This window comes from Arachis stenosperma, chromosome 10 (genome assembly GCF_014773155.1).
Source record: "Arachis stenosperma cultivar V10309 chromosome 10, arast.V10309.gnm1.PFL2, whole genome shotgun sequence".
Taxonomy (NCBI): Eukaryota; Viridiplantae; Streptophyta; class Magnoliopsida; order Fabales; family Fabaceae; genus Arachis; species Arachis stenosperma.
Window position 1 is genome coordinate 38,516,133 of NC_080386.1, and position 15,835 is coordinate 38,531,967.

The 15,835-nt window shown below is 36.5% G+C and overlaps 1 protein-coding gene and 1 non-coding gene across 3 annotated transcripts; both read left to right on the plus strand.

Moving 5' to 3' along the window:
• Nucleotides 1-498: 498 nt before the first annotated feature.
• Nucleotides 499-602, plus strand: LOC130959614 (small nucleolar RNA R71). Its single transcript, XR_009078686.1, has one exon. It is a non-coding gene; the product is annotated as a small nucleolar RNA R71 (small nucleolar RNA).
• A 6,131-nt stretch (nucleotides 603-6,733) lies between these two features.
• LOC130958017 (BAG-associated GRAM protein 1) lies at nucleotides 6,734-14,277 on the plus strand. 2 transcript variants are annotated; one of them, XM_057884891.1, is made up of 18 exons: nucleotides 6,734-7,233; nucleotides 7,554-7,601; nucleotides 7,760-7,857; nucleotides 8,612-8,687; nucleotides 9,326-9,454; nucleotides 9,568-9,614; nucleotides 9,840-9,960; nucleotides 10,137-10,253; nucleotides 10,455-10,484; nucleotides 10,579-10,678; nucleotides 10,988-11,094; nucleotides 11,644-11,787; nucleotides 11,879-11,983; nucleotides 12,643-12,789; nucleotides 12,973-13,026; nucleotides 13,346-13,409; nucleotides 13,808-13,869; nucleotides 13,982-14,277. In XM_057884891.1, exons 1-18 carry the CDS (start codon nucleotides 7,036-7,038, stop codon nucleotides 14,096-14,098), a joined length of 1,764 nt encoding a protein of 587 aa, XP_057740874.1. In that variant the 5' UTR covers nucleotides 6,734-7,035; the 3' UTR covers nucleotides 14,099-14,277. The 2 variants fall into 2 exon arrangements, with proteins under 2 accessions (XP_057740874.1, XP_057740875.1); XM_057884892.1 differs by having other exon boundaries at nucleotides 7,022-7,233; nucleotides 7,534-7,601.
• The last annotated feature ends 1,558 nt before the right edge of the window (nucleotides 14,278-15,835 follow it).

A 15,835-nucleotide genomic window follows, 5' to 3' on the forward strand; every position in this document is an offset into this window, starting at 1 on the left:
CCACCATTATTGTTATTGAAACCTTGTTGAGGTTTCTCTTGATTCTTCCATGAGAAATTTGGGTGATTTCTCCATGAAGAATTATAGGTGTTTCCATAGGGTTCTCCTAGGTAATTCACCTCTTCCATTGAAGGGTTCTCAGGATCATAAGCTTCTTCTTCAAATGAAGTATCCTTAGTACTGCTTGGTGCATTTTGCATTCCAGACAGACTTTGAGAAATCAAATTGACTTGTTGAGTCAATATCTTATTCTGAGCCAAAATGGCATTCAGAGTATCAATCTCAAGAACTCCTTTCTTCTGACTTGTCCCATTGTTCACAGGATTCCTTTCAGAAGTGTACATGAATTGGTTATTTGCAACCATTTCAATGAGCTCTTGAGCTTCTGTAGGCGTCTTCTTCAGATGAAGAGATCCTCCAGCAGAGCTATCCAAAGACATCTTGGATAGTTCAGAGAGACCATCATAGAAAATACCTATGATGCTCCATTCAGAAAGCATGTCAGATGGACATTTTCTGATCAATTGTTTGTATCTTTCCCAAGCTTCATAGAGGGATTCACCATCCTTCTGTCTGAAGGTTTGGACTTCCACTCTAAGCTTACTCAATTTTTGAGGTGGAAAGAACTTTGCCAAGAAGGCATTGACTAGCTTTTCCCAAGAGTCCAGGCTTTCTTTAGGTTGTGAGTCCAACCATGTCCTAGCTCTGTCTCTTACAGCAAAAGGGAATAGCATCAGTCTGTAGACCTCAGGGTCAACCCCATTAGTCTTGACTGTGTCACAGATTTGCAAGAATTCAGCTAAAAACTGATGAGGATCTTCCAATGGAAGTCCATGGAACTTGCAATTCTGTTGCATTAGAGAAACTAACTGAGGCTTAAGCTCAAAGTTGTTTGCTCCAATGGCAGGGATAGAGATGCTTCTCCCATAGAAGTCGGGAGTAGGTGCAGTAAAGTCACCCAGCACCTTCCTTGCATTGTTGGCATTGTTGTTGTTTTCGGCTGCCATAGGTTCTTCTTCCTTGAAGAATTCGGTCAGGTCCTCAACAGAGAGTTGTGCCTTAGCTTCTCTTAGCTTTCGCTTCAAGGTCCTTTCAGGTTCAGGGTCAGCTTCAACAATAATGCCTTTGTCTCTGCTCCTGCTCATATGAAAGAGAAGAGAACAAGAAAATGTGGAATCCTCTATGTCACAGTATAGAGATTCCTTGAGGTGTCAGAGGAAAAGAAAAATAGAAGAAAGAAGAAGGAGAACAATTCGAACTTTAATTAGATGGAGTTCGAATTGTGCATTAAGAAGGAGTGATACTCCATAAATAGAAGGATGTGAGAAGGAGGGAAGAGAATTTTCGAAAATTAAGTTAAAAAGTTTGAAAACATTTTGAAAAACACTACTTGATTTTCGAAAATAAGAGTGGGAAAGAAATCAAGTGATTTTTGAAAAAGATTTTGAATTTAGAAATTAAAAAGATTTGATTGAAAACTAATTTTGAAAAAGATATGATTGAAAAGATTTGATTTGAAAACAATTTTTTTAAGAAAAATATGATTTGAAAACAATTTTAAAAGATATGATTTTAAAAATTAATGACTTGCCTAACAAGAAAAGATATGATTCAAACATTAAACCTTTCTCAACAGAAAAGGTAATATACTTGAAATGTTCAATCATATCATTAATTGTTAGCAAGTATCTAAAAAAAAAAGAAAGAAATTGAGTTTGAAAACATTTGATTGAAAAGATATGATTTGAAAAAGATTTGATTTTGAAAAACTTTGAAAACTTGAAAAAAAAATTTGATTTGAAAAACAAAATCTTCCCCTTAGTGCCATCCTGGCGTTAAACGCCCAGAATGGTATCCATTCTGGCGTTTAACGCCCAAAATGCTACCTTTTTGGGCGTTAAACGCCCAACAAGGTACCCTGGCTGGCGTTTAAACGCCAGTCTGTCCTTCTTCACTGGGCGTTTTGAACGCCCAGCTTTTTCTGTGTAATTCCTCTGCTGCATGTTCTGAATCTTCAGTTCCCTGTACTATTGACTTGAAAATAGAACCAAGATCAAATAAACAAGGCATGCAAGACACCAAACTTAAAATTAAACACTAGACTCAAACAAGAAACATAAAATTTTTTTGTGGTTTTTATGGTTTTTATAATTTTTTTGTGTTTTTTTTCGAAAATTATATGGAAATAGAAAATAAAGTTTCAGAATTCTCAATTTGGATTCCAGGAATCATTGCAATGCTAGCCTAAGACTCCGGTCCAGGAATTAGACATAGCTTCACAGCCAGCCAAGCTTTCAAAGAAAGCTTCGGTCCAAAACACTAGACATGGCCAATGGCCAGCCAAGCCTTAGCAGATCATTGCTCCAATAGCAAGATTGATAGGAATCAACAAGCTATTGTGATGATTAGTTGAAACCTCGGTCCAATAAGATTAGACATGGCTTCACAGCCAACCAGATTTCAACAAATCACCATGAAACACTAGAATTTATTCTTAAGAACTCTGAAGAAAAATACCTAATCTAAGCAACAAGATGAACCGTCAGTTGTCCATACTCAAGAACAATCCCCGGCAACGGCGCCAAAAACTTGGTGCACGAAATTGTGATCACTACTTTTACACAGAACAATCCCCGGTAATGGCTCCAAAGACTTGGTGCTCAATACCATGGCATAAACACAACTTTGCACAACTAACCAGCAAGTGCACTGGGTCGTCCAAGTAATAAACCTTACGCGAGTAAGGGTCGATCCCACGGAGATTGTAGGTATGAAGCAAGCTATGGTCACCTTGTAAATCTCAGTCAGGCAGACTCAAATGGGTATAGATGATGAATAAAGCATAAAGATAAAGATAGAGATACTTATGTATATCATTGGTGAGAGCTTCAGATAAGCGTATGAAGATGCCTTCCCTTCCGTCTCTCTGCTTTCCTACAGTCTTCATCCAATCCTTCTTACTCCTTTCCATGGCAAGCTCATGTAGGGTTTCACCGTTGTCAGTGGCTACCTCCCATCCTCTCAGTGAAAATGTTCCCATGCTCTGTCACAGCATATGGCTAATCAGCTGTCGGTTCTCGGTCAGGCCGGAATAAAATCCATCGATTCTTTTGCGTCTGTCACTAACGCCCCGCCTGCTAGGAGTTTGAAGCACGTCACAGTCATTCAATCATTGAATCCTACTCAGAATACCACAGACAAGGTTAGACCTTCCGATTCTCTTGAATGCCGCCATCAGTTCTTGCCTATACCACGAAGACTCTGATCTCACGGAATGGCTGGCTCGTTTGTCAGGCGAGCACTCGGTTGTCAGGCGATCAACCATGCATCGTGTATCAGGAATCCAAGAGATATTCACTAAGCCTCGTATGCTTGTAGAACAAGAGTGGTTGTCAGTCACTTTGTTCATAAGTGAGAATGATGATGAGTGTCACGGATCATCACATTCATCAAGTTGAAGAACAAGTGATATCTTGGACAAAGAACAAGCGGAATTGAATAGAAGAACAATAGTAATTGCATTAATACTCGAGGTACAGCAGAGCTCCACACCTTAATCTATGGTGTGTAGAAACTCCACCGTTGAAAATACATAAGAACAAGGTCTAGGCATGGCCGAATGGCCAGCCTCCCAAAGAGGGTTCAATCATAGAAACATGATCAAAAGCTCTCTAAATACAATAGTAAAAGGTCCTACTTATAGAAAACTAGTAGCCTAAGGTGTACATAGATGAGTAAATGACATAAAAATCCACTTCCGGGCCCACTTGGTGTGTGCTTGGGCTGAGCAATGAAGCATTTTTCGAGTAGAGACTCTTCTTGGAGTTAAACGCCAGCTTTTATGCCAGTTTGGGCGTTTAACTCCCATTTAGGTGCCAGTTCCGGCGTTTAACGCTGGAATTTCTGTAGGTGACTTTGAACGCCGGTTTGGGCCATCAAATCTTGGGCAAAGTATGGACTATCATATATTGCTGGAAAGCCCAGGATGTCTACTTTTCAACGCCGTTGAGAGCGCGCCAATTGGGCTTCTGTAGCTCCAGAAAATCCACTTCGAGTGCAGGGAGGTCAGAATCCAACAGCATCTGCAGTCCTTTTGAGTCTCTGGATCAGATTTTTGCTCAGATCCCTCAATTTCAGCCAGAAAATACCTGAAATCACAGAAAAACACACAAACTCATAGTAAAGTCCAGAAAAGTGAATTTTAACTAAAAACTAATAAAAATATACTAAAAACTAACTAAAAGATACTAAAAACATACTAAAAACAATGCCAAAAAGCGTACAAATTATCCGCTCATCACTCAAACAAGAAACACAAAATATTTTTAGTTTTTATGATTTTATTAATTTTTTGTATTTTCTTTAATTTTTTTTTTCGAAAATATTTTTGGAAAAACGAAAAAGAAAAGAAAATTTTGAAAAAGATTTTTGAAAAATTTTGAAAAAAAAATTACCTAATCTGAGCAACAAGATGAACCGTCAGTTGTTCAAACTCAACAATCCCCGGCAACGGCGCCAAAAACTTGGTGGACGAAATTGTGATCCTCAAAGTTGGACTCTTTGTACTTGTATGAAATTTAATTCGAGATAATAATGGCTCTTGGCTATGTTTGGACACAACTCTGTTCAACTTAACCTGCAAGTGTACTGGGTCATCCAAGTAATACCTTACGTGAGTAAGGGTCGATCCCACAGAGATTGTTGGTATGAAGCAAGCTATGGTCATCTTGTAAATCCCAGTCAGGTAGAATCAAATGTAATTGAATTAGATATTTAAAAGATAAATAAAATAAAGGGATAGAAATACTTATGTAAATTAATAGTGGGAATTTCAGATAAGCGTATGGAGATACTGTGCCCTTTCTTTTTCTACTTTCCTACTTCTTCCTTCAATCCTTCTTACTCCTTTCCATGGCAAGCTGTATGTAGGGCATCACCGTTGTCAATGGCTACATCCCATTCTCTCAGTGAAAAAGGTCCAAATGCTCTGTCACAGCACGGCTAATCATCTGTCGGTTCTCAATCAGGTTGGAATAGAATCCCTTGATTCTTTTGCGTCTGTCACTAACGCCCAGCCTTCAGGAGTTTGAAGCTCGTCACAGTCATTCAATCCCGGAATCCTACTTGGAATACCACAGACAAGGTTAGACTTTCCGGATTCCCATGAATGCCGCCATCAATTCTAGCTTATACCACGAAGATTCTGATTAAGGAATCCAAGAGATATGCGCCCGGTCTGAGGTAGAACGGAAGTGGTTGTCAGTCACGCGCGTTCATAAGTGAGAATGATGATGAGTGTCACGGATCATCACATTCATCAAGTTGAAGTGCAACGAATATCTTAGAATAGGAATAAAGAGGATTGAATAGGAAATAGCAGTAATTGTATTAAAACTTGAGGTACAGCAGAGCTCTACACCCTTAATCTATGGTGTGTAGAAACTCCACCGTTGAAAATACATAAGTGAAAGGTTCAGGCATGGCCGAATGGCCAGCCCCCAAAACGTGGTCAATGGCCTCCTAAGATGAAGAATAAAACAAAACTGAGACCAAAGATGTAACGTGGTCAAAAGACACTGAATACAATAGTAAAATGTTCTATTTATACTAAACTAGCTACTAGGGTTTACAGAGGTAAGTAATTGATGCATAAATTCACTTCCGGGGCCCACTTGGTGTGTGTTTCGGCTGAGCTTGATCTATCCACGAGCTGAGGCTTCTTTTGGAGTTGAACGCCAAGTTGTAACGTGTTTTGGGCGTTCAACTCCGGGTCGTGACGTTTTTCTAGCGTTTTACTCCAGACAACAACATGAAACTGGCGTTCAGCGCTAGTTTACGTCGTCAATTCCCGAATAAAGTATGGACTATTATATATTGCTGGAAAGCTCTGGATGTCTACTTTCCAACGCCGTTGAGAGCGCACCATTTCGAGTGCAGGGAGGTCAGATTCCAACAGCATCAGCAGTCCTTTGTCATCCTCCTATAAGAGTTTTGCTCAAGTCCCTCAATTTCAGCCAGAATTTACCTGAAATCACAGAAAAACACACAAACTCATAGTAAAGTCCAGAAATGTGAATTGAACATAAAAACTAATGAAAACATCCCTAAAAGTAGCTTGAACTTACTAAAAACTATCTAAAAACAATGCCAAAAAGCGTATAAATTATCCGCTCATCACGGACCGGCGACGATGCAGGTGTTGCGATGGTGGCGGTAGGCGGTAGCTATGGCAACGACCTCCTCGCCTCCACCGGCGCTCCTCCCTTCCCCTTTTCCTTCCCCCTTTCCCCTCTGTGCCCTTTCCCCCTTGGATCCTTTTCTTTTTTTTTTAATTTTATTATTTTTTTAAAATATGGATAATTTAGTAATAAAATAAAATTTTATTAAAAAGAACAATTTTAATACGAAAAAAAAAACGTTAAGAATGATTCTTAATAAAAAATTATATTAGAGACCGTTTCGATTCTGACTCTCAACGTTAGGGATCAAAAAATATTTATCCCTAATTTTTATTAAATATTAATTTTTATATAATTATAAATGAGATATTTTTTAAAATAACTTAAGAAAATAGAAGTATACATACTAAATGCCTCACGTCAGTATTTTTAATGGCAGAAGTAACCCGTTCCGGAATAATATAATAATTCGGAGTTTTAGTTTAGTAAGTAATAAGTAATTTCTTAATTTGATGGGAAAAAAGTGTCGTCTCGGCAGGATTAGTCAAACTGAAACAATGAACCGGCATGAGCATCAGGAATGCAGTTAATTGATGCCGCTCTCTCACACTAAGACACTCTCCTCTCTCCCCTTTCGCTTCCAACGGTCCAACTTTGACTACCCTCCATTTCCATTTCCCCCCTCCCCTCCCACCATGCCTTCTTCCACATTCTCTAAACCCTAACACAACTCTCCTTTCCAAAACTCTCTTCTTCTTCTTCTTCTTCTTCTGCTTCTTCTTCTTCTCCTGTTGATCGCTTCCTCTTCTCTTCTCTTTTCTTTTTGCTGTTTTCGTTGAACGATCGCAATTTCGCAATGAACGTTACGATCGATTCGGCGCTCCTCGATTTCCTTGTTCCCTCTCTTTGGGAGATCAAAGTCTCCGTCGCCGCCTCATTCGTCGTCATACTGGCATACTCCTTCTTCACTTTCCGTACCGGCGACTCCGACGACGCCGCCGACCGAACACTCTCGGACAACCCCGTAACCGACGCTGCCTACGACAAAGACAAGGTCACTTTCGTCATTTACCGGAACTTTTCTAGTATTCAACCGTAGCCGTGCTTCCAATTCCGATAGTGCTTGTTTTGATTTTTTTCCCCCTTCAATTCTTTTGCAACTAGTATTTTCATGAATTGATGAATTTAAGTTAAGTGTAGTATTGTATTTAGTTTACTCTGACTGTGATTTGTGATTAATAGTTCGAGATTGCGGTTGTTACTTGTTAGGAACGAAAACACGGTTGTGCTGTTGAAGGTGTTTGTTTTCATGTTAGTTACTTCGTGGAGTAATTTTTAACTTGTTGACATGCAGTTCTGCACTTATTTTTGTAGATCATATTGAAAGGAGATTCTCAAGGTGGTTCGGCCTACCTGATCAAGGTATTTTGATTTTCATATCTAGCTATGCTTTATTCTGTTCTGCCTTTCTAAATTTAGAAGTTGAATTGCATTTTAAGCTTATGTGTGTGTGTGTGTGTGTTTATGTCTGTGTACGTGTTGAACTATTGCCATTTATATTTCAATAATTCTCTTTTCAGTTAGAACTATTGGCTGCTAAGAATCTAATTGGAGCAAACTTAAATGGAACATCAGATCCTTACGTTATCATCACGTGCGGGAATGAAAAGCGATTCAGGTCTATTGATAATTTAGTTCCCTCTGTAGTTGAATGTATCTTTTAAAAGCAATTCAGGTCTTAACTATGATGTTTTTGGCTTGAGCTTGGAGAAAGATATGGTGAATACTAGGTGTAGTTGGACCATATTATGATATTTGCTTTACATGGAGAATTGTTGTTGGCAGATATTCCAATTTTACTTTTGACTATTTCATCTTCTAGATTTAGAGCTCTTTACTGCAAACGACCTCCTTCTCTCACTTCTCTTTTGATAAGAAATTTGTCCAGTAGCCTGTCTTACGTTAGAATTTTTAATTATGCTTAGGATTGTCTCTTTAGGGGAAACAATATTTTTATTGCTTTAAACTGAGTGCAATATGATTAAAGATAGTTTTGCACTCAAATATGTCAGGAAGATGTCATACTTCAAATTTTATATATGAAAAAAAACCGTTATGCTTTAATCAAATACATACATGTGCTTTAATGGTTGTTTTTAAGATAAAATGTAAAGAAGAACGTACTCTCTCTGGTCCCTGCTAGAGTAATTAGAAGGGCATAGAGAAGATCAGCAAGGCCCCTTCACAAGTATGACACAAAGATCGAGAATGAGTTACATCTGAGTTTGTTTTATTTGTGTCATGTTGACAACATATGTTTTGCATCACAAGTATCTCTTCTTAGAAGTATTAATGTTCTTTCTAATTTTTTTTTATAGGAAAATGGACATTTTTATTTGACCTTTGAGTTAATCATCTTTGTGCTGATACAGTTCCATGGTCCCTGGTTCAAGAAATCCAATGTGGGGCGAGGAGTTCAATTTTTCTGTTGATGAACTTCCTGTTCAGGTAGGCTTTATCTTTTTACCATTAGTACCTAGAAAATACTGCCAAAAATAAATAAATAAATAACAGTATTGAGAAATTGTTAATATTTTTCCTCCTCTTTAAACGACTTTCTTTCCAAGGCTAAATAACTTTAGGTCCCACTTATCTATACACAGCTTGCAAACAATAAATATTTTTTTATGTTCACTGATCATATATATATATATATATGGATTGATTTTTATCTTATCCAACTGACAATTAATTTTCTTCTATTTTTCTGTTGAGATAGGTAAGGATCATGTCGTTTTGAACTCTATATAATTGATAACCTTTTACTTTGTTAACTCGAAATTATTTTAAGTGTGTCAACTGTATGCTGTCTGGACTGCAGTTTTGTGTTTCCATTTATAAATCATTGGTGTGTGTATACTTTTCAAAGAAAATTACAACCAAGAAATAAGTGGAGAAGAATGCTATGAATAAATATATCAGTGCATTTTAAGTTTCTATCATAATGGTTCAACATAATATTTGGATATCTGAGCATTCACTCTGATTGGGAGGGGGAAAATGTCAGGATATACTTCTCAATTGACAGAGTAAATCTGTTATGTAGGTTTTCGTGAAACTGACTACTTTCCCTGCTGACGTAGCAGATCAATGTCACAATATATGATTGGGATATAATTTGGAAAAGTGCAGTTCTTGGTTCAGTGACTGTTCCAGTTGAAAGAGAAGGTCAAACTGGTGCCGTATGGTACTCTTTGGATAGCACATCAGGGCAGGTAATACCTGCTTCTGAAGAGATTTTCTGAGTTCATAGTTTTCATTGGCTATGACATGCTAGAAACTTTTTATTCCTCACAAATACCATTATGGATCTTTTGGTTGAACTCAGGTTTGTCTTCATATAAAGACAATAAAACTATCTGCAAACTCTACTAGGTGGGTTTTTAGTTTTATATTTGATTTTAAATTTAAATTAATTTACTTTTCCTTCAAATAAATTATCTTTGTTCAAGATACTCTGTTACTGTTATTATTATTGTTATTACTATTATTATTATTGTTATTACTATTATTATTGTTGTTGTTTTTTATTATTATTATTATTATTATTATTATTATTATTTGGCCAATTTCTTATTTATTGATGTGCTTGACTGATAGGATAAATGGTTTTGGCGGACCCAGCACTCGAAGAAGGATGCCTGTGGAAAAAGAGGGCCCTACTGTTGTTCATCAAAAGCCAGGACCTCTTCAAACAATATTCGATCTTCTTCCAGATGAGGTTATGAACTGAAACTAAATTTGTTTTTGTTACTGAGGATTATTAGTAAGAAGTTGTTTCTTAGATCTTATGAGATTGGACACAAATGTGCATGTTTTTATCTGACTGGTCCTTTTTCGGTGATTGTGTAATCAGTAATGTGTTTCAGAATCTAACAAGTCAAGTATCCATTTCAGGTTCTTGATCATAGTTATTCTTGTGCACTTGAGAGGTCATTCTTGTATCATGGACGTATGTATGTTTCTGCATGGCACATTTGTTTCCATTCCAATGTGTTCTCGAAGCAAATAAAGGTCAGGTTATCGTTCTATTTTCCCAGTCTTGAGTGAACACGCTGTGTCAGGTGGTTGTTCCATCATTCATATGTCAGTTGCTTTCTTTTAACATTTTCTTAATAGTATTTTCAAGTGAGATTAATAATAATTGTGAAGAATTGGACTTAGAGTATTTAAAACTGTCCATCTGGTATTTATAATGGCTTTTTCTTTCCACAGGTGGTTATTCCATTTGAGGACATAGATGAGGTGCAATATTCTGTCATTTTTCTCCCCCTGCACAATAACCATATTTCTGCTGCGCTATTACTTACTTCTGGTGTCATTTCTCTCTTTCCTGAAGATTCGAAGGAGTCAACATGCATTTATAAATCCTGCTATAACAATTATTCTCCGCATGGGTGCTGGTGGACATGGTGTTCCTCCTTTGGGAAGTCCTGATGGTTAGTAATTTGTTTTAAACTATTTCATTATTAACTGTATCGTGGATACTTTCAATTATATTTTGTGGTTGCAATGCTTGTTATGTACGTATCACAATGGCATTTGGTAGGAGTGTTACATGTCACATGTTATTGGATGACTTCATTTAGACTGGCATCTTAATTGATGGCTGTCGTTTTATCAAATTGTGGAAAATTATACCACTGATCTTTATATTATTGCTGAATTTACATTATCATCATGTTTTGCTGCAAATTTGGCCTTCATCAGATGTTTTGCTTAGATCTTTGTTATGTTCTTCATTTCAGGTAGAGTCAGGTATAAGTTTGCCTCATTTTGGAACAGAAATCATGCATTTAGAAATCTACAACGTGCAGCAAATAATTTCCATGAAATGTTGGAAGCTGAGAAGAAGGTTACATCTCTTGCTTATGGAATTTTGTCTTCTATATCAATATTTCAAAACTGCAATTATAGATATTTACAAATTCCCATCCCCCCCCCCCCCCCCCCCCCCCAACCCAACAAAACAACATATGATGCTTCTTGTTCCAAAATCTGAAAAGGAACTCATTGATCATGCTCCAGTGCACTAATATTTCCAATTGTTCCCCCATGATCTCAATATTTATTACCAACTTGTTTAGAATTCATGTGAAAAACTTGAGAACTATTTAGTATAGTCAATACTATATTCTTTCCCGAACATACTTTTTTTTATTTGGTCCTTTTGATATGGAAGATAAATTCGTAAGTGAAAAAGCTATATTCTCTCCCTTTCTTTATTATTTTACATTTTATCATTGTGTAAGTATGTATCGATAAAAAGTAAGCAAAAATAAAGAAAACATAAGATGCTAAAAGAAGGTTGTGTAGGATAAATTTTACTGGGATGAATCCCCTTTTTGTTTTTTATTATCATCTATCAGATTATGTTCATTGTTTTTAACTTTCTTTGATACAGGAAAATGCAGAGTCTGAGCTGCGAGCACATAGCAGTTCTGTCAGAGGAAATAAGATACTTGATAAAGTTCCGGAAGAAAGCATGCCGAAAACTGGAAAACTTCAAGCTTTTACCAAAGAAGAGGCTTTAGTTGGTATATATAATGTATGCTTCGTTTTCTCCCTTTGGCTTAATGAAATGAATTAACTATCATTATTGTTTCTAGTATATATAGTAACTAGTGCCTCTTCTCCAGGGTGTTTTTCCTTGCACAGCTGAGCAGTTTTTTAACTTACTATTAAATGATGGATCACAATTTATTAGCAAGTATCGTGCAGTACGAAAGGATACTAATCTCGTGGTAAGTTTTCTTAAATTGCTGTTGTAATTCTTCTTCTTGTTAAACATTGTCATTTCGTCCAGTATTTAGAATGGAAATCAAATGCATCAATTATCTTTCATAATAAAAGTTTTCTGCCACCTGCTAGAGCTTGCATTTCAGTTGGTTGGTGGCTTCTAGTCATACTATTTTGAGCAGTTTGCCACAGAATCTTTCCCTCTCAACTCATCTCTTGCGGAGCAGATTTTTTCTCTTTGGCTTTCCTCTAGGCGTCAGCACTTGGTTTATTTCTCTTGTTGATGTGTTTTTGTTTGTGCTTTTCTGTGGTTATTCTTTTCTTTTTTTTTTTTTGGTTGTTGTGGGAGAGAGAAGGGAGAGGGGGGGGGGGGGGGGGGGCTGGGATTTCAGAGCTTTCTTGGATCCTTTTATTTTTTTTAGATAATTAAGAAAGAAAGAAAGTATTTTCTTTTATTGCAAAATAAATGAATAAATAAAAGATATTCAGAGTTGTACAAGACTTATATATATATATATATATATATAACATTTAAATATATACTTACTATGAAATTTGACGTTGATTATTGCATTGTGGCCATATTAATTCTTATATATAAAAGTTTAACTGAATGGAATGCTGGTTGAAGTTGTTGCTTTCTTTGTGGTTATTTTGTTTCCAGATGGGACAGTGGCATACAGCAGAAGAATATGATGGTCAAGTTCGAGAAATAACCTTCAGATCCCTCTGTAACAGCCCTATGTGCCCACCAGATACAGCAATGACAGAATGGCAACATCATGTTTTATCACCAGACAAGAAAAAACTGGTAAGACTGTTGCATATATTTACTTATGATGATAAATCCATTAAGAAAATGATGATATCAGTCTGCTGGTAGCCAGCCTTCAGTTTGCTAACTTCACTATTCAACTATCATTCTCCACTTCTTTATTATTCCCCTTTTCTTGTCTTATTTTCTTTGATTTTGTGATTGTGTGATATCTTGAAGGTGTTTGAGACTGTACAGCAGGCTCATGATGTTCCTTTTGGGTCGTATTTTGAGGTATAATACTGTGGACATCTTACTTTGATGCTTATCTGTTTTCTCTACCTTTTTTGCTCTTTTAAAATATAATTTTAAGGTGTACGTGTAAATCAGGGGTAGATTTATTTTATAGTCTTTGTTATTTCCCATCAGAAGTGAGGAAGAGCAAGTTCTACTTAAATACCTATTCTAGAAATCCTAGATGACTATTTATCTGACAAAGTTGATTGATTACGTTAGTCATAAAGAAACGGGGAATAATAAAAAAACATACTAATTCCACCATCTAATGTACACCTTTCGAGATAATAGATGACATAGATTCATGGTCATACAGGTACACTGTAAATGGTTTCTCGAGACAACAAATGAAAGATCATGTACCTTGGACATAAAAGTGGGTAAGTTTGGATTGAAACTTCTGATATTTTCCTGCTTCATTTTTTCTTCCCCCTTTAGGCTTGTATAAATATAATACTCAAAATAATTCTGGAGCTAAATAACCAGCTTCTGGATCAAATATTGTTTTAACTAGACAATAGGTATTGGTTCATGCGCAAAACAGATTCTGTGAAGTTATTTTTTATCCTCGGACAGTTCCCAGTTGTATAGAAACTCAAATTTCAATCCCACAGAACATGAAACGAATTGAGAAATGAGCCTTCCCTGAGTGATAGACATGTAACTGCATCCAGAAGAGATTTCTGGATACTTTAGTTGTTCAGGACCAAAAATGAAAGGCATTGGCATTTTTTGAGGGGACATGTTCAGGACTAATTATAAGCATTTTTTTCTGCAGGTGCACATTTTAAGAAATGGTGTGTGATGCAATCGAAAATAAAGTCAGGGGCAGTCAATGAGGTTGGTTGATTCTTTGATCGATAACAATCTGATTCAATAGTTCCTTCAAATCTTAGGTAGTAAGTAGTAACTGTTTTAAATTAACCTATAAAATTGTGGTTCATCCATGTAGTACAAGAAAGAAGTTGAAGTGATGTTGGAGGTTGCTCGTTCGTACATAAAGCCGCATACTACTGATGATGAGACTGATATGGCATCCTTGCCTCCTGCGGTGGCACTGGAAAACTAAGATTTCCAGCGACATCAGATTAGGATTTTATTTATTTGTGTAATAATATTGTAAAGACTTTTTGTTAGTCATTCTTTTAATACGCAGATCTAATATAATATGTAGAGGTAACGTCTTGGTAACTTTCAGCTTGTTCTTACACGGGATTCTAGTATTAAATCTTTGTTCTTTAACACCCACACGGAAAATGAAAATCATTTTGTAAAAGAACTATTGGAATAGAAAAAAAGTTACTTCCCTTGCAAAACTTGGGTTGTCTTTGTGCCAAATATTTGTAACAGTATTTATTCAACTACTTTATTACATACAACTACTAGCCACTATCTAAAACTTTTTATCAAAAAACGAATATTCTCTCATTGGATTTCCTTGTGAAATCTAGAAACAAGCTAACGCCCAAGCTATATGATCCAAGTTTGAAGAAATTTGAAGAAGGAAGTTTTTTGTATGGAGAAAGTATTTTCAGGATCTTCAAGGTTTAGGCAACTTTTGTTATTAAAAAATTTTAGGAATCCCGGTTCATAAATATATATGTGGTAGCAAACAAATTATGTAAAGGTAGGAGGTCCAGTTTGATTTTTAGGTTTTAAGTTTTGCAATGTTTTATATCACAACTTATTATTTTAAGTTTTGCAATGTTTTATATCACAACTTATTATTAAATCAAAGCTGTTTAGGAGTAATTAATCTGAAATGGATCCTTAAGTTAAGCGAGAAGGACAACAATTTGCTTTAGTGGGAGGAGTGGTGTGGGTGGGCTCTCGAACTTGTGAGTGGCGGCAAAGAGTTTAATGGAAAGCTCTGAAGTGTTGTCAAGTTTGATTTGAGTCATAAGAGAGTAATCGTATACTGCCTTAGACTGCGAAGGAGGAGCTAACAATAACCGTGGAGGTGTTTTCAGTGCAGGCGAGGGGTAACCTTAACCCACTAGAGCAATTCCTCTAAACGTACTTAGTAACTATACCAATACAACACACCCTTTTGTTAAATATTGTTCTCAATTTTTTTATTGGCAAAATTTTACCAACAATCACATTATCTAACAACTACAACAACAATATCAAAATTCAAGATACAACTAGAGAAAAATAGGTGATGGACTATGCCAGTATACCTCGGCTTCAGGATCTTTGACCGAGTATAATAAACATTGGTGCTATTAATAAACATTGGTGCCACTCTTCATCTTTGCGTACGCAACTTTGCAAGTGCCTACGCACTTTTGTAAGAATTATACTTGTGCGTAAGCATTCTGTTCCATGCGCAAACATACATGCCATCTCTTCCTTTTGTGCTTACACACACGGGTCGTGCGTATGCACCCAGGCCAATTTTTTCAATCCCCAATTTTGAAATCTTCCCAGTCGCTTTTGGGCATAGTGCTAGCGCTGCTGGCGCTGATGTGTGTTTGAAAATTTGGCCCTGGCGCTGAGGCATGTTGCAAATGAGGCCCTGCTGGACATAGCGCTAGCGTTGAGGCATGTTGCAAATAGATTTAATATGTACATCTTTTACTGAATATGCTAAGTAGTACATGGTTATTTAATTCTCCCCATCAAAATCTGTAAACCGCTAATGTGCTTTGATATAGGAGCTAGAAGCACTCCATTGCATTATGTTGCTTGTGGGGAAAATTTGAAATGCTGTTAGGTAAGAATAGCTTCAATTTTGATCTATAATATTCCATATTCTCATTTGAATCTAGCAAAAATGCTTTTATTCTTCCAGATCAGATCC

Excerpts from the sequence above, each read along its gene's own strand:
- LOC130958017 (XM_057884891.1), top strand. The coding sequence starts at position 7,036 with ATGAACGTTACGATCGATTCGGCGCTCCTCGATTTCCTTGTTCCCTCT. Across the intron at positions 10,254-10,454 it reads TGTTCTCGAAGCAAATAAAG|GTGGTTATTCCATTTGAGGA; the intron begins GTCAGGTTATCG and ends TTCTTTCCACAG. Across the intron at positions 13,410-13,807 it reads TACCTTGGACATAAAAGTGG|GTGCACATTTTAAGAAATGG; the intron begins GTAAGTTTGGAT and ends TTTTTTCTGCAG.